The sequence below is a fragment of the Channa argus genome, chromosome 4 (genome assembly GCF_033026475.1).
Source record: "Channa argus isolate prfri chromosome 4, Channa argus male v1.0, whole genome shotgun sequence".
NCBI lineage: Eukaryota > Metazoa > Chordata > Actinopteri > Anabantiformes > Channidae > Channa > Channa argus.
This window is the reverse complement of record NC_090200.1, coordinates 4,230,584-4,248,279: the sequence shown is the minus strand read 5'-3', so window position 1 is coordinate 4,248,279 and position 17,696 is coordinate 4,230,584. Positions and strand designations below refer to the sequence as shown.

At 44.8% G+C, this 17,696-nt stretch overlaps 1 protein-coding gene across 5 annotated transcripts; it reads left to right on the top strand.

The window, feature by feature from the left end:
- The first annotated feature begins 85 nt into the window (after positions 1–85).
- als2b (alsin Rho guanine nucleotide exchange factor ALS2 b) lies at positions 86–17,364 on the top strand. 5 transcript variants are annotated; one of them, XM_067502023.1, is made up of 35 exons: positions 86–217; positions 606–689; positions 1,115–1,260; positions 1,545–2,494; positions 2,614–2,992; positions 4,441–4,615; positions 4,838–4,934; positions 5,025–5,102; positions 5,209–5,445; positions 6,534–6,705; positions 6,780–6,969; positions 7,072–7,137; positions 7,219–7,381; positions 7,616–7,747; positions 7,827–7,955; positions 8,096–8,119; positions 10,268–10,338; positions 10,486–10,552; positions 10,659–10,861; positions 10,942–11,007; positions 11,101–11,199; positions 11,465–11,629; positions 11,877–11,988; positions 12,848–12,925; positions 13,131–13,264; positions 13,348–13,512; positions 13,690–13,807; positions 14,041–14,198; positions 14,279–14,395; positions 14,479–14,655; positions 14,734–14,779; positions 15,182–15,243; positions 15,370–15,519; positions 15,859–15,955; positions 16,221–17,364. In XM_067502023.1, exons 2-35 carry the CDS (start codon positions 670–672, stop codon positions 16,257–16,259), a joined length of 5,082 nt encoding a protein of 1,693 aa, XP_067358124.1. In that variant the 5' UTR covers positions 86–217; positions 606–669; the 3' UTR covers positions 16,260–17,364. The 5 variants fall into 5 exon arrangements, with proteins under 5 accessions (XP_067358124.1, XP_067358127.1, XP_067358126.1 ...); XM_067502025.1 differs by having other exon boundaries at positions 91–689; positions 2,614–2,947; XM_067502024.1 differs by lacking the exon at positions 8,096–8,119 and having other exon boundaries at positions 91–689.
- Positions 17,365–17,696: the final 332 nt, after the last annotated feature.

The following is a 17,696-nucleotide window of genomic DNA, read 5'->3' as shown; positions in this document are numbered from 1 at the left end:
TATCACTTTAATGCACGCCCCCATTGTCGTGCCTCGGTCTCGGTGCGGAGTGAGTGTCTCTGTGCGTAGACGATCTCTGGCGTCCGCGGCACTGTGTCAACATTGAAAGATAATGCTTAACGAGAAGCGTCGTTTAGTGTCCTGACGAGCAAAAGGACGTTTGTGTCGCGTGTCTGTCTGTGTGAGCAGCTTAAGGAGAAGTGACAAGGACCGGCTGGTAGGAAATAAGAGCTCTTTATCCTTAGAAATGAATAAGAAATAGGGCTTTGAGCTAGCGCTTTGGCTAGGTAGCTAGCCTGAACGGGAAGCTAATGTTAGCTACGTTAGCAGTGGGACTGTTCACCTGCAGAAACTGATGGAAACACCTGACAGATCTTCCGTGCACCGTATACCGACTATGTTTGGGTTCTGTTTGGGCGTCAAGTAGTCGAGGAGGGGGAAAGGAGTTTGAACGTGAAGATAATATGTTTTAACAGGAGAAAATGAAAGTAATACCCAGTTGACCTCTCACCTTGCTAACTGACGGGTTTCCCCCTATAACGGAGCCAGACACGCTTTTGTTTGCACTGACCGCAAGATGTGAGCCAGCGAGAAATGTGTTGCAGGTGTCAATTCAGGAGTGACCCCAGCCTTCAGCATGACACGGCCATGAAGAAATAAGCCCCTCTCATGGAAACCCAGAGGACAAGGTGGGTCTTTCCACGCTTCTTCTGAAGGGGATTACTGTTTTTTTTTTCCAGGCTGGCTGGCTGCCCAGATGTGATCAACCATGTGACATCGCCTGCAGATGGAGTTGTGCTCACTTCTGCTTTCACTCACAACACTGCTGTTATTTAATTGTAATGCTGCTACCATCGAAGGGGGGAGAAATGCTGCTTCTGCTTTTTCTGCCGCCCACACACCTTCACCGTCTCTTTGTGCTTTAAGATCCCCCTCAATTGTGCATTAGTCTTACACATGTAATATTCCTGTGCTTTGAGGTGCGTTTCCCTAACCAAAATAAACATATAAACAAATGTGAAGTGTGATCGACTAACATACTGTGTGGCACTTGAGATAACTTTTTTTGTAACCTTTACACCTCTAATCATTATGTTTCGGATTGATCTCGCAGCTCTGGGGATGACGGTGTTGGACAGCGAGGCCTGCTCCACACCTGGAAAGGCTACTCCTGTAGTTTAACCCCAGAGAGGCTGCTTCTGCCCCGGCCGGTCCTTCAGGTCGCCCTTGGGGAAAGACACGGAGTTCTGCTGGTGGAAGGTAAACCTTTTCGCCCTTTTTAGTGTCCTTTAAACAGGCAGGAAAACAGTGAGGTGACAAAGAAATCCAATAACATTCCTCAGTGGAGCTAATCAGTGCTTGATTACGCTTAAATCAATGCAAATATATATGCAAATAATACTTTGGACATTTTGAACTGACATTTATTGACCGTTAACGTTCATTTATTTAGTTGAAGCTTATTCTCTGGACAGAACTGAAGCCCAGCCTTGTGATGAGAAAACTGTTCCTCTTTAACTGCGTTGTGTCTGTGTTGGACTCAGGAGGACAGGTGTACAGTTTTGGGGAGCTGCCATGGAAGCAGAGTCAAGGACCCGAGGTTGCGGCGCCCACACTGGAGAGCGCACTCAGTGGGCAGCAGGTGGTCACTGTGGCAGCTGGAAGTTTCCACAGCGGTGCGGTGACAGAAGACGGCGGTGTCCACATGTGGGGGGACAACGGCGCGGGACAATGTGGGCTGTTTGGCCTCAGTTCCGTCCCGAACCCGACTCCAGTGGGTGTCCTGGACTCTGCCACCAGTCCTCCACAGACGGTAGCAGTGCTGGAGCTTGCCTGTGGGGAGAAGCACACGCTGGCGCTGTCCGTGCAGCGGGAGGTGTGGACGTGGGGCAGTGGTTGCCAGCTGGGCGTCAACGCCCTCGTGTTTCCTGTCTGGAAACCACAAAAGGTTGAACACTTAGTAGGGAGGTATGTCTTGCAGGTGGCCTGCGGGGCGTCTCACAGTCTGGCTCTGGTGCGCTGCCTGGGCCCTCAAGACGTTCATCGGCCCCCAGTGGACAAATGCAAACAGTGTAACCAGCTGCTGTTCACCATGACAGACAAAGAGGACCATGTCATCATCTCTGACAGTCACTACTGCCCAGTCGGTGTCGAGCTAACTGAGGATGAAAGCAGGCTGGAGGCGCCTGCCGCCACGCCAAGACTCAAAACATCCCCGTCTGAACCCGTCCTCCCCTCCCAAACCTCCATCTATAACTCTGATGCCCCTGGTGAGCCCGCCCCCTTCCACAACTCAGAGAAAGGAGAATCGGCCTTAGCTAATGGAGTGCTCTCGTCCTCTGACGCCGCGGCTCAGTGGAACGACGGCGCTGTGGCCGGGGTTAAAAATTCACCCTATCCGGATGAGCAGGCTGTGAAAGACTACCTAAAGAAACTGTCAGACAGCGCACAGGGGGACGCTAAGTTGACAGCTGGGGGGCTTCACTCTCTGCTGGTAAGTCTGACTGCATCAGATATGAGATCTGCAGGATAAGAGAAACTCTCTGATGTGAAACGCAGAATGCTTAAATACTTCAGGAAACTCCACAGACTTTTTTTCTGTTTCTCCTCCAGCCTTCAGCAGGTGGAACTACCACCACCCCAAGCTCCACACTCAACAACCTGGTGGCCTCCTGCGCCTCAGCGGTGAGCGAGCGGGTCGCCTCTACCTACGAGGCATTGTCCCTCAAAAAGATCATGAACTCATACTTGCCGTCAGGAGTGTTGAGGTCAGGAGGAGCAGCGGGGCTCACCGGTGCCATCCCCGCAGTGGGGGACAACACGGCTGAACGTGTCCGCCAGGAGGACTCCATGCAGGGGAAGAAGAGCTCCAGCACGGGCGACATCCGCGAGGAGGAGGCGGAATGTCTGCGGCGCCGCCTCTCGCTGCCAGGACTCCTCTCACAGGGTAGATACGCTGTTCACCTCTTATCCTCCTCCTATTCCCTGCTGCGTAAGTACGGCTTGCTCGTGTGCAGGTCATTGTCAGCTTGTTGTCCGTGTTTGTTTTTGCTTTAGGCTTTATTCAATGCAGACGCTTGTCATTGTGGTTTATGCAAATTTAGTCTGTAAACATTTTGCACATCTCGTGTCCAGCGCACAGTTTCAGAACTTATTTCTAAATGCAGCTGAACCTTGCTTCTGATTACAGTCCTGCATGCAGCTACAGTGACTTTGCTTGTGTCAAGACAATGCACCCAAAAAAAAAAAAAATGTTTGGATGAAACCTGTGCTTTCACACAACATGGCAGGTCAAGCATTAGTCTGTGCGCCCTGCTTTGACAGTTACGTGTAGGTGTAGTTTGAGCGACCTTAGCCTTTCTGAATGGTTCCCTTTGTGTGATTAAAACACTGAGGAATGCAGTAAGGAATGCAGATCAGTGTTTGGCCTTCTTATTATGCCTCTAGCCGAGCTGTCAGAGGTGACAAAGACAGGGCTGTGGTGGAAGTTTGCCTTTTCTCTGCCTGTTTTTCACAAGAAGGATGCATTTCGTTGCATTGTACTTGTACATGTGTAATGACAATAAAGTTGAATCTACACTAATCTAATCTAAAGGTTGAACAGCAGATACAATATTGTGGCTGTTACCCAGAATGAACAGGTACTGTGGATAGGTGGGTGGACTTGACTCGGTCGGCCAGCTGGTCTGTGTCCTTTGGGCGACCAGATCACTGCTGGAGGCCACAGACGTGTGTGTGGGTACTTTTAGTCCTTTACCTTTTAGCAGTGGCTCCTTTTTTTTGTCCACAAGGCTAAAACTGACACAAGCGAAATATTTTACTAAAACAATACTATTATTACTGACAACCATTGACCCTGGTTTGTTACGAAAGTAGTAACTGTCTGAGTTACTTGAAATTCTGTGGTTATTAAAACAAGGTTTTTGGAAACGGCACATTCAAGGATATGATGCACATTTAATTATTATTTTTTTTTGCTTTACATGACTTTTATGACAAAAAGCACGTCATTTAAGCTCGGCTCCACATTTTCCACGCAGCCACATGAAACTATGACCATTGCCCCCAGTTGCAGTATTACTGGTGTAACCGATACTAAAACAAAGGCAAAAAGCACCAAAATTGCACCCGCCCTCACTTTTAACTTTATTTACAAAGATGATTACATAAAGACTCAGTGTTTGTTGTGTCTGCTGCCTACAGGCTTTTTGTCATCGTTTGTCTGCTGCGTGACCGACCGCATGACCAGGTTGTGATCTGATCTCAATGGTGCTACCATCTCTGTGCAGGCGCACTTTTGTTCTCTTTCTTTTTTATTTTATTTTTTTTGTGTTGGATTTAAAGGCACTTTCCATAACTTTCACTTAAACTTCTTTCATTCATGTAAGTAGTAGTGGTAAGACTTTCAGGAGATGTTGTTTTCTCTCTGTGCAACTACAGTGTCCCCACGGCTGCTGAGGAAAGCCGGTCGTCCCAGAATGCGTGCGTTTGCTCTCACGCCTCTAAGAGGAGACATCCCCGAAGCCCAGGAGGTGCTGCCCACCATGCAGACGGAGGTGTGGAGCTGGGGTCACGGTGAACACGGACAGCTGGGGCAAGGAGACAACCTAGCCAGGTAGTAGCTTGTGTTTGTTCGAGGGAAGATGTTTGTACAGGGCTAAGGAGCAGAAACCTCTATTTGCCCACAGCCAAGGTGCCAATGTAAAGAACTTGCACTGCTAAAATGTAAAGGTTATTTTATTTGTAGTCCCGCTAAGAAATGTAATGATAATGTTGATGTGTTGCTGTTGTTTAATGCAGCGTTGTGAGAACCCAGAGACATTGTTTTGGTTTGCAGATTACAGCCAATGTGCATCAAGAGTCTCAACAATAAGGAAGTAGTGCTGGTGGCAGCTGGCAGTCATCACTCCCTCGCTCTGACCGCTCAGTCTCAGGTCAGTCAGAGTTTTATTTATTAAAAATAAGTTCTGTTATCTGCCTATTAGAATATAAAACGTGTAGGCATCTTTGTTTGTATCCCGCAGGTATTTTCATGGGGCAGTAACAGCTCTGGTCAGCTCGGACACATGGAGACACCCAGCACCGTTCCTCGTCTTGCCAAGGTGAGGATGCCACCTCATACAGTATATACAGTACTGTACAGTAACCATCCACAAAAACACACAAATCCATGAGATTTATGTTTATTGTCTCCTCCTCCTCTTCCAGCTGTCAGAGGGCATCCGTGTGTGGGACATCAGTGCTGGGAAGAGACACACCCTCCTGCTCGCAGATGGAGACTGCATCCAGCCCATCATTTATTACAGTGGACAGCAGGTTAAGGAGGAGGAGGAGAAAGAGGCAGGCCAGGCCAAGGAGATGTGTCAGCAGGATAAAGCAGAAGACGAGGGGGAGCGGGGAGGGGGCTACACCCCACAGCCTGTTCTGCTACCCTTCTGCATGAACGTAAGGACAAATAAGATTTGTGGATTTGTAGATTTGTGTAGAAAGTATGTAGAAATATTTACTTAGTCAATTTCGATAATTAAATTAATTAATTAATTAAATTAATTAATTAATTTTAAAAAAATCTATGCTAATTCGAAAAGTAATTATGTATGAGCCAACCAGGGGTCCACAGTTTAGTTATTTGTTTTATGTGATGTGTCTGTGTACTGATGATGTCATTAGTGACGCCATATAGCTTTGATAGTTGCCTTTGTAGTTTGCTGAGCAGTGGTCAAGGAAACAATGCTAAGGGTTTGTTAAAGAGAGATGTTGTTCGGTTCAGCTACTGAAGGATGCAGACGTGACACGGTAGCTGGAGCAGAGGAACTGGCTGCAAGGTCGCAACAAGGTAGAAGGAAAAGGTTCTGTGTGTAGCTGTAGACACACGGTGTCTTACCGTGTTCTGTGAGTTCGCACATACTTTGAGAAACTTGTTTGATGAAACTGCTAGTGAACATGCTTGTGAGATCAATGTGCTTAAAGTTGTTTGCACAATTGATCTGTCATCCGCTAAGTTGAGAAGCAAGTACAATAAATGTGCAATGTTTGTCTAACAACGATTTCCGGAGTGAAGCATGTGCTGAAGTGTCAGATTCGAGTAAGATCACCTCTACAATTTGTATATAATATAAATATTTGATTCATAAATTTTTTTTATTTAGAAATGAAGCCAAAAGCAAAATGCCATACGAACACATTATTTATTTTAAATACTTCAAACAAGTCAAAATCTCTATATAAATAAACAGGAAATGAAGGAACATTAATCAAAAAACAAGATCACACATTAGAGCCTATATTCAGTCATTTACAAACATTAATGAAGGAAAAAGGGAGTTTGGTTTATTGCAGGTGTCAGACATTTTGCTAGCTGATGCTTTCATACGTACATACAAGTCATAAAAACATTGTAATAACTTTATTGGAAACATTAGTTAACGCAGTATAAATTCAGTCCCTCATTTTATTCACACCCCACTGAAGTTTTATGAACACGTCATTTTAGGTTGCGTGCACGTCCTCATTCCGTTTAATGTGTGTTCCAGCTGGGTTACGTGAGCGGCGTGTACGCGGGTGGCCGTCGGTGCATGGCGCTCTCGGATAGGAATGTGATGGGCTTCATCGCCAGCCTCCACGAGCTCGCCTCAGCGGAGAGGAAGTTCTACTGCAAGCTGTGCAACATCAAGTCCCAGATAATATCCCCTCTGCTGGAGCTGGGTAAGAGCGAGATAAACTTTAGCTTTAGGTCATTTTTATGTTGGTTTTCATTTATTTATTTCGTTCTCCTCCAGAGTCTCTAAGCTCAGCTCTTGGCCAGGTGGCCCTTGGGCTCCTGCAGAAACTTGCAGGCCGATTCTGCTACCTCTGTCACCTGACAGGGCAGCATGCTGTCAGCCTCACTGCCAACCTGCGCCGTGGCCGCGACGTGAACAGCCTGGTTGTACTCGACCACACAGGAATCTTCCTCGACTGTCATAAGGAGTACGCCCCTATTACGCCCCTACTACTTTAAACGATATATTATAGCTGCAAGAGCAATGTATAAAACACTGATTACTGTTCTCGCTTTTTATCTTTGTGAAGGTACTGCAGCTCTCTCTGCAACTTCCAGGTGATGGGGGGCTTCCAGGCACTCACCAAGCCCTCGCTGTGAGTGCACACTCATCCAACGCAAGTTTTAAATGTAAATCAGACGATTTGGTGTGTATTAATTAAAATTTCTTTTTAAAGAGATTTTTTCGGGAAGAGTCCCGAGCTGCTCCAGAGGCTGTCGGAGTGCAGTGAAGACAACCCCCCCATGGCTGACCTCCTGGCGGCACTCTTCTACCTCCCGACTCGGCACGTTCACGAGTACAGTCGGCTGCTGCTCAAACTGGCCACCTGCTTTGAAGTGGTAGGGCAAACAGACATGTATAGACGATAGGAGTCAATGCAATCTATATGTTCAGGAACTAATTGTAATAATTACCAGTTACATCCCTTTGTCTGTTTAGGAAATTATTAGAAAACCTGTAAAATTAACAATTAAGTCTTAAAAATGTTCAGCTCTTTTAATGACTGGATTAACATAAAATTGACGCCCTTTCGAAAACCGTGTTGAACGTGTCACTGCATCTGTTTCTGTCAGAGCTCCAGTGATTACCAGAAGCTGCATTACAACTCCTCCAAATTTGACGATTTGGAGCGGCAGCTCAAGAGAAAAAGGAAAGAGGCTGAGTACACCCTTCACTTCTGGAAGAGCTTCCCCGGCAAAATGACGGTAAACCCAGTTTGTTTTTCCATTAAGGCATCGTTCGATGTGTCACGTAGGGCTGAACAGTGGCGTTTTGTGTCGCCAGGACTCCTTGAGGAAGCCTCAACGCCGGCTTATCTGTGAGAGCAGCAACAAAGCTCTGACCCTGCAGAACGCCGGGAGGTTCTCCGTCAACTGGTTCATCCTCTTCAACGATGCTTTGGTCCATGCACAGGTCAGCCCCACACACAAACTCTTTTCACTCCTTCAGCTGTCGCACTTTTATTTTTAATTTTTTTAAAAGCCGTCCATATTTCCGACACTGTAACCTGGTGTGTTTCAAGCGTTTGTGTGTGCTTGCCTCCGTGCTGTCAGGGCGTGGCGCCTTATAAAAATCTCGTAAGTATGCAGCCAGCAGCAAATGTCAACACATCCCCAATTCTCCCCCATTTCACTCTTCTTCTTCTTCTTCTTCTTCTTCTTCTTCCTTATGTGTGACAGTCAGGGCTTAGGGTTGTGTGTCATAAGATCAGTCACGATGGAGCTGAATTGCATTTAAATACATGACAAACACCATGAGTGGATTACTGAATGGGCCCGGGCCCATGGTCAGTGTTAGGTAAAAGAGAAAACCAGACTTAAAGGAGCAAAAAAATGGCCACAAATGCAGACAGAACAAGCAAAATGGAATAAAGAATGACCTGAAAGATGTAAAATGACCACGTAGAGATTAAAAAGTGAGACCATAGATGACCGAAGCCCAAACAATTCTGTCTGTATCAGGTGAAAGAATTAATTATAGCAGCAGTGTGGTTTATTGGTTTAAGTGTTTTTGTTTGATCTAAGTTCATATTGTCCTAAAGAATTCAAACTTCACACTCGCACCAATTTATTATAATAAAGATTCCAAAGTTTCCAGAAACTGGTAAAAAGTGTACATAAAAAGATGCAAGTTCTCCACTGACTCTGCTGGAGAGTGTACATAATGTATGATCCCCCGGCAGCTATGTAATTTGGGTTATTCATCATTTGACTCGTTATTGGTTGCGTAGCTCTGCTCAAAGAAAACCACAGTCCCAGCACTGCCCATGTACTTGGTGGACTTTCAAAAGGATTTTCACTGATCTTCAGCCCTTTGACTCTGCATGCTCTCTACCTGTGGGACACTGCACTGGAGCGTGAACTGACTCTGACTGAGGCTCTGCAGATTGAATGGCTTGTTGGCTCTTTTTACTCTTAAGTATTCTTCTGTTTAGTAGAAAATCTTTGTTTGCCCTGTTAAAGCCTTGGGTTCTAGCTGTTGGTTCACATGTACACAGACATGTGACCGGAGGATTTGAAAGTCTGCTTTAGCCGAAATTCCCCTTTCTACCAAATTCTATAAATGTTATCAGTTTCTGGTTCATTTCTCCAAAGCAGTTCCCTTTTCTCTTTCCCTGTTCGCTTTCTTTTCCCCCTCCACTGTAGTACACTATCTTTCCTTTTTGCATCCCTGTCTCTCGCCCACATGCACATTTTGGCCTCCCTTCCTCCCTGACTGCGCGACTCTGTCAATGCCAAACAGTCTGGTCTCTTTTAAAAAGGGGGTGTGTGTGAGAAATTCAAGCTTGCTATTTCTGCAGCAGCTGCTAATATCTGGTTTACTGCAGTAAACTCAGTGGCAGCTTAGTGTCTTGTGATGTGAGTGTGTGCAAATGAGCTGTGAAAAACAAAAGTGGCAAGTACTGTATGTTGTCCTGCATGACTGCCTCTGGCATCATTAACGAGAAAGAAGATGCATTGTTCCACCAGGTTTCTTGAGCATTTTACGCCTAAAATGATGAAAAAAGGCTTCAAACAAACCAACTAATGTGCAGAAAGTGCACAATAAGACATATTGGTAATTTTTATCATCTTTCTACAATGTAAAAGTGTGGAACCAACCTGAGTGTTAATCTACTTCTTTATTTAGCCTTTCCAACTAAAAATATACATTTGTTTTGATTCTCTAATTGGCCTATAATATATCAAATGATCTGTAATAACAGGTGCAGACAAAATGATGCATCCACAAGGGCTGCGAAGAGAATTATCTTTCATTTTGTCATTTGCACCACTGAATATGGGAAAAGTCCTGTAACAGATGATGACAAACAAGCAGCAGCTGCACCTTGTTCCTGATGATGCCTAGAGCACAAGGTTTTTACTAAAATTCAAGATTTCAGATTTTCATATATTCATAAATACGGTGTCAAGTTGAGTCTGATCTGTGATGTTTAGCCTCATATCATATTTGACAAAACACCCAGTTCCACAAACCACTGCCGGAACATGTCAGGAAAAAAGATTCAATGAGGGCAACGTTCTAAAAGGTTTTTTACTGGAAACCTGCTCAAAATGCATTAAGAACATGACATTCATACCCTCGTAGAAGTAGGTCTTTCCCCGTTTAGTGTAGCAGAAGGTACAATTGTATAAATCATTGATCTTTTTCTTTTCTGTCTCTTTTCTAAACACTCAACTTCTCTCTTCTTTCTTCCTCTCCTCCTCCTCTTCCCTCGTCTTCAGTTCTCCACCCATCACGTCTTCCGTCTGGCTACGCTGTGGGTGGAGCCCATCCCGGAGGAGAACACTGGCATGTGAGTCTCAGCGGCCACATCCATGCACACATTCTTGTTGTTTTATTGCGAACACAATTATGAAATCACACCACAGTGAGCAAAATAAATTCCAACAATATTTTGCACAATATGAAGTAAGTATGAAATGTATTTTTTTGTGCGTAGATATGGATTAAAGGTGATCACACCAGAGGAGACGTTCACCCTGCTGGCCTCTTCTCCCATGGAGAAGGTAGACTATGTTTAACTTATCCTGACTGACAAAACATGTTATCCTAACCTTAAAACTAAATGTTCATGTGGCGGAGCTCTTCAGGACAGTGTGTATTCATTCCTAGACCAAGTGGCTTCGTGCCATCAACCAGGCGGTGGATCAGGCTCTAAGTGGAGCCGGGCAGGAAACGGTGTCACTTAGCTCAGCGTCGGGCCAGAAGCTGGAGCCTCCCATCTCCAGGACGGCCTCCTACACGTTCTATAAGGAAGGGCGTCTGAAAGACGCGACGTACGAAGGGCAGTGGCTTGCCGGCAAACCTCACGGCAGGTTGGACACCAACACTGTCTGTTTTTGATTGTTGATGGAGCTTTTTAAATATTGATATTGATGTAGGCTGTGATTTTCAGGGGACTGTTAAAATGGCCCGATGGGAGAATTTACACAGGGGAGTTCAAGAATGGATTAGAGGACGGGTGAGAGCTGAACGCTTGAAAATTACTGTGTAGTTGGTTCATAAATATGAATGAGTTTAAATATTTGTCCTTCTCGTGTTCTTGTTTATGTAGCTTTGGTGAAATTGAGGCTCCAAATAAGATGCTCAACAAGAACGATTACTATCAGGGACAGTGGAAAGATGGGAAGATGCACGGCCTCGGGAAATATAGGTGAGTGTGAGCTAATATCAGCAGCTTATCCACATAATAATCCATAAATCCAGGAAGTGCTTGGCAGATTGATTGCTAATAAACATTACATTTGAAGTCTGCAGGTAATCAAGTGATTGTCATCCTTTTTAGGTCTTTTATTTCAGCCCAATTTTCTCAAATGAGGTGTTGTGCTTGTGTATGAGAAATATGGAGAAAAGTACTTAGTCATGAATTAGCACTGAGAGAAGGAGAAGAGAAAGACACATCCAACATTTTTCTGCAGGTATGCCAGCGGAGAGGTCTACGATGGATTTTTCCAGGACGGCATGCGACACGGCCACGGCGTGCTGCGCAGCGGCAAGCTCAACACCTCCTCCCCCAGCGTCTTCATCGGCCAGTGGCTGCAGGACAAGAAGACCGGCTACGGAGTCTTCGACGATATCACAAAGTACGTCCACTTCCATCACCCGCCTCAGGTTGCAACAACAGTCTCGCTAAAAATGGGAACAATTACGCACCTTTTCCACACGGCATGAGTGTGACGTCAGTACAGTCATGTTAGGAGGATTTAGTTTGAATGCTTTGAATCAACCTTTTTTCTCATGTCAGACGAATATTTCCTAGTCTCAGATCTGCAGGGCATGTATGACACATTTGTCTGCTGTGGTGAGAGCTGTTTTCTGTTTTTGGCACAGAGGGGAGAAGTACATGGGCATGTGGCAGGACCACCTACGGCAAGGCACCGGGGTCGTCGTCACACAGTTTGGCCTGTACTACGAAGGAACCTTTAAAGACAATAAAATGATGGTGAGCACATGAGAGAGAGAGAGAGAGAGAGAGAGAGAGAGAGAGAGAGAGAGAGAGGCCAGATGAGTCTGGTACATTACAAAGTTGTGACGGAAGATGAACTGGATTGGAAACTCTTTGACTGTAAAATCACCCTGAACATTTCACGTCCACATCGGGTAAAAGTCAAGATGCCGCGTAAAGGCGCAAACATTGTTACGTTTCAACACATTTAGCAGGATTTGGTAATTTCCCAACACCAACTTCTGATCCTTTTGATCCTTCTTTCACGATGAACAGAGCAAGCATCTTATCAGAATGACAGCATTATTGATTATAAACTAATTATACAAAGAATATGATCAGAGAGGGTGACCAGAGACAGGACAACGTCTTCTACAGTTCCCCTGTTCTCTGTGAAGTTCTCACCAGAGGACAGATGAGAGGAAGCAGGAGAAGGAAGCGCTATGATCATGGACTTACATTGTAATACTAGGTTTGATAGATTCGGCAGGTACAAAAAAAGTTGCTTAAGCCATGTATCAAGTTTTTATATGGTGGAAGTGGGACAAAGTGTAAATACAGTTATATAGGTACAGGAAGTGAAGAATATATCCAATAAACAGCGGTGTCTGGATAACAATAAAAAATGTAAAGGCACATAAACTATTTTTCAGTTTGGATTTCAAAGCCTCTTTAGAGTCTTAACTCATCTTACCAGGGAGGCTCCAAAGAAACAGTGGCCTTTTTAAAGCTGTTTTTACTTCTACGCCTTCTATTTACTGTTTCCAGCTATACGCGATTTAAAAGCTTCACTTCCCGATCAAGCTTGGAGAGAAATGATGAGGAAAAACTGAATTCTTTTTCCTCTCTCCTTTAGGGCACTGGGATCCTCCTGTCCGAGGACGACACAACATATGAGGGGGAATTCTCTGACGACTGGACCCTCAGTGGAAAGGTATAAACAATGCAGCACACAGATTCTCGCCAAGGGGCGTTTAATTTCAGTGGTGCATTTTAAATTAAAGTCAGGATTTTTTAGCTATAAATATGCCGATGAATTACTAAAATGGATTGCAAAAAGATAAAGGCAACATTTTCACATATATTTAAGTATTTGCAGTAAAAAAATACTTTATTGTGCCAATGGGGAATTTCCTCAGGGTGTGCTGACCATGGCGAATGGCGACTACCTGGAAGGCTCCTTTAGTGGTGAATGGGGCTCCGGCCTCAAAGTGACCGGCTCCTACTTCAAACCACACCTGTTTGACACTGACAAGGAGAAGACCCGCGCTGTGTAAGTTACCAAAGAGTGTGGAGTCCTAGGTTTCTGTTATGATGTACTGTAATTACAGTGTGTGTGTGTTTGTGATGGTGCAGGAAGCTCGGGCGTCTGTGCGTGTGTGCTGAGGATAAGTGGCAGGCAGTGTTTGAGGAGTGCTGGAGACAGCTGGGCTGTGAGGAACCGGGTCAAGGGGAGAACTGGAAGGCCTGGGAGAACATTGCAGTTGCACTCGCCAACACCAGAAGACAAATACTGGACAGGTACTCGCAATTTAACAGTTCTGAGGTGGGATTTCTGTGGTTTTCTTGAAATGTTCAGCCTTTGCAAGTAAAGGTAATGGAAAATATAATAGTTGCCTCAAAATACTGTAGGTCACATTTTTACTTTGTTTTTACTGCAATTTTCGAATCCCTCGTGCGCTTGGTGTATTTTCTCAGTCCAGAGCAGTTGTCTCGAAGTCACAGCAGAACCTTGGAGGGTCTGGAGGTCATCCCCCAGAACACAGGGCCGATGACCATGGAGCGATATCACACCATCCACCTCTACCTCATCAAGGTGAGCTCACCCAGCACTCCTCAACTCCCGGTCTTCATGGGTTCTTCTTAGCGAACACGCGTTTTCCTTTTTAAATCATCTTAACTTATTTGCTTTACTACTACGACGACATTACTACTACTTGGTTTAAGCATATCTCAGTCCAAAATTGTAACACACACATACACAGTCTACCATAATTATCACCCTATGGGTTTAGGTAAAAGATATTCTTTCCATATTTATTCTTTGAGGCGTGTGACACCCCTCTTCACCCTCTGGGCCGGCTGGTGGAGACCTTGGTGGCAGTCTACAGGATGACCTACGTGGGTGTGGGTGCCAACCGCCGTCTCCTGCATCAGGCTGTTAGCGAGATCAAATCCTACCTGAACCGCATCTTTCAGACCGTCAGGTAGTAACAGTCACATGAATAAGTTCTTTTTTCCGTGTGTGTGTTTGTTTGTTTTTTTAAAGTTTTGCTTGTGTGTCTAGGTTTCTTTTCCCAGACCTGCCAGAAGAGGGCGGTCTAATTCCAGAGCCAACCACCAGCCTGCAGGACAGAAAGGAGCAAGACTCCAGTGATGCCCCACCGGAGTCACCGAAACCTGGGTACAAACTAGGGCGATGTCGCCTTGAATGGCCACACGTCATCAGACCACGCTGACTCCTGTCTGTGTGTCTTTTCTCCTCAGCCATGTGGTGAGCAGCTCGGCTCTGCTGCTTCCGGTCCTGCTGCCTCGACTCTACCCGCCGCTCTTCACCCTGTACGCCCTGGACAAAGAGAAGGAGGACGACGTCTACTGGGAGTGTGTCCTCCGCCTCAATAAGCAGACCGATCTTGCCCTGCTCGCCTTCCTGGGCGTCCAGGAGTATGTACCTGAACAGAATCCACCTTATTTCTTTCGTTTTTGTGCAAATCTGTGACCTGTTGTGTGTTTTGTGTTTAGGAAATTTTGGCCTGTTTCAGTTCCTGTGCTGGGGGAGAAACAGCAGGTGTGTATGTTTGTCAGCGATTAGATAATAGCCCAACAGGAATAACAAGAATGAATGCACGGCATCGATTCTATGGTTAAACTTAAAAACTAATTGCTGTGCCAACAAGTGAAACAGCTGAGTCTAATTTCCCCATCAGAATAATTTATAATCTATAAAGTGGTTCACTTTTGCAAGATCATTTTTCCTAGTAAATGATTGAACAAGTGGGATTTATTTGTCCCCTTTGTTGAATTGTGTTTGAAAGCTTTGTCTAGGTTTATGACATTTATGTAATATTTATGCAGATACAGACTTAAAATATCATAATATTGTTTTTTTCTGCTGAGAGCAGAACCGTGTAAAGAGTTTGCTCAATTATTAGAATAAAGCATGTAAGCTGCACTGGTTTTGTGACTCCAGGTTCTCTCCAGCACCAAGGATGCCTGCTTTGCCTCTGCAGTGGAAACACTACAGCAGATCAGGTTCAGCTCTATTTAAAAACTAGCGTCGAGTGTTTTTCTGCATTTTCATCTTGATTAAACTGTACAGTGTTTTCTTTTTCCAGATTTGTATTTGCACACGATCAATTTTTCTCTTTTGTTTTGCAGCACGACGTTCACGCCATCGGACAAGCTGCAGGTGATCCAGCTCACCTTTGAGGAGATCACACAGGAAGTCCAGTCGCTGCTGAAGCAGGATTTCTTGTGGTCGATGGATGATCTGTTCCCTGTCTTTCTCTACGTGGTGCTGCGAGCTAGGTCAGCTGCAGAACGAAAAAAAAAAAGACCACCCGGACAACATTCAGACAGAACAGACAGAGAGCGTAGTGTTGTGTTGAGAAGAAAAAAGGACAATTCTGTTGGTTATAGCATCACAAAAGTAGAAGTGAAGCTGGAGGAAATCCATTCAAAATAGTTAAATTACTACTGGAAAAGTATCAATTCCTCACATTTAAAAAAGCTGAAACAAGCAGGTTTTTTTGCTTGAAAAGGGAAACTAAGTAATTGATTGTCAAATAACTAAACATTTTTCTGTGTCATTTAATAACTGGTTCACACTATGATGACACTGATCAGCTCTTATTTCCCCCGCTCCAGAATCAGAAACCTGGGGTCAGAGGTCAGCCTGATTGAAGACCTCATGGACCCCTGTGTGCAGCACGGAGAGCACGGAATCATGTTCACTACACTCAAGGTAAAACAGCAGCTCATTACTTTAAATGCGCTTTATTTTCCTAGAAGGTGGCAGTGAATTAGCGGGAAGATTCACATAAAGCTGTCCTGATTATAGGAGAATGGAGAACAAACTTCCCATAGAGAATAATAGGCTGGAAATGTTTGGAATTTGCACAAGAACGTGTGTCTATTGGTTCGATCATTATTTGTGCTGTTTCGACTGATGCGGGGAATCGTAAGTTTCTACATGGACCTTAAAAGCTTTGCTTCCTGTCCTCCTGCAGGCATGTTACTACCAGATTCAGCATGAAAAGATCACCTAAGACGAGCTCGCCGTCCCACCCTCTGTGATCTGCATGCTGCTGGCTCACCTCACCCCCCCCTCCCACCCCTCACAGCCAATCACAGGGCCAGGATCCGCAGTGCTTCAGGATCACTGATGTGTGCAGCGGCCGGCGGGAAGCGTAGGATCATATGAGTAGGTTGCCCCGGAGACAACCTCCCCGTTCTCTGATGAGGACAAACACTTGGATCATGACGGGATATGTGCACGTCTGTATGGGATGTGCCACACTGGAAATCCTGGTGTGGTCATTTTTGGGGAAAACCCAGTGAACATCAACATCGTCAGCAGCAGGATCGATTGCAGAAACATAAAGTGTGGTTTAAACCTTTCCTTCCAAAACAGTCCTTTAGGAACTTATTTCCTAAAGGACTCTTCGTGAACTTCATGAAAATATTTTATGTCTTGTATGTTTACAGCGAGGTCCACTCTGTCTCTTCCACTGCATTGGGTCTTGCAGCTATGAGTGTGAAAAGCTCAGGGAAGCAGCTGTTTTTAGAAGGTGTGAAAAAAAAAAAAAACAAGAAAAGTAAAGAGACATTCTGTGCAGCATGTTGTGGACAAACACACACTGACTAAATTAAAGGATTATTCCTGTGATGCGCCACCTACAGAAGAATACTAAGAAACGTGGATGGTGGTTGAAAATGTCCCTCCGCTCCAGATGTCCATTTTAAGACGTTCACCATGACGTGTTCCTAAGGATCCAGCTGCAAAAATGTCTTTTACTTGACTTACAACTGACTCGAGAGCACATGAACCCACCCTGTGAAAGTGACTTGTTTTTGTTTGGTTTTTCCCTTTGGACCTTTTGTAGGAGCGGCACAGTCTTTAAACTGCCTAAACGAATGAAGCAAAGAGACTTTTTAGACAATCGAAGCGACACTGACATGTTATCTGACCTCCGACTTCAGTATTAATGGATGCCCGCACAGGTCTGCATGAAGGATCGAGTGTTTCTTTGAGTATAATGAAACTAAAACTATTATTTTACAGGCCTCATTCCTCCATAAACCCACCCCCCCTTTAAAAACACTTCTTGAATTATCAGAGGCATAAGTTACATCGTGTGTGTGTGTGTGTGTGTGTGTGTGTGTGTAAAAAGGCTTAAGAGTTCATTCAGAGTACACATGGCTATAGTTCCTCAGACGGAAGGAGGGAACGTGGGTGAAGCTGCAGCATTTCCAAGATTTTCAAATGGTTTGAATTTAAGAAGTTTTAAAGCTGCTGTTAACTAGAACTAAAAGTTTCCCTCAACCGATGTGAGATGAAATGTTGTGACAATAATGACACAAAGTCATTATTACTCTTAGGCTTCAGGGTTTGCTAATACATTTACCAGAAATTCTCTTTCTGGTAAATTCTTACGGTTTTCATGATTTAAAGCAACGGTAACAACAACTTCAACTCTTCTAAT

What these genes read in the sequence shown, in the direction of transcription:
- als2b (XM_067502023.1), top strand. Translation starts at nt 670, where the DNA reads ATGGAAACCCAGAGGACAAG. An exon ending in TGGCGCCTTATAAAAATCTC is followed by an intron (nt 8,120 to 10,267) that starts GTAAGTATGCAG and finishes CCTCGTCTTCAG; the next exon opens with TTCTCCACCCATCACGTCTT. An exon ending in TTAAAGACAATAAAATGATG is followed by an intron (nt 11,989 to 12,847) that starts GTGAGCACATGA and finishes TCTCTCCTTTAG; the next exon opens with GGCACTGGGATCCTCCTGTC.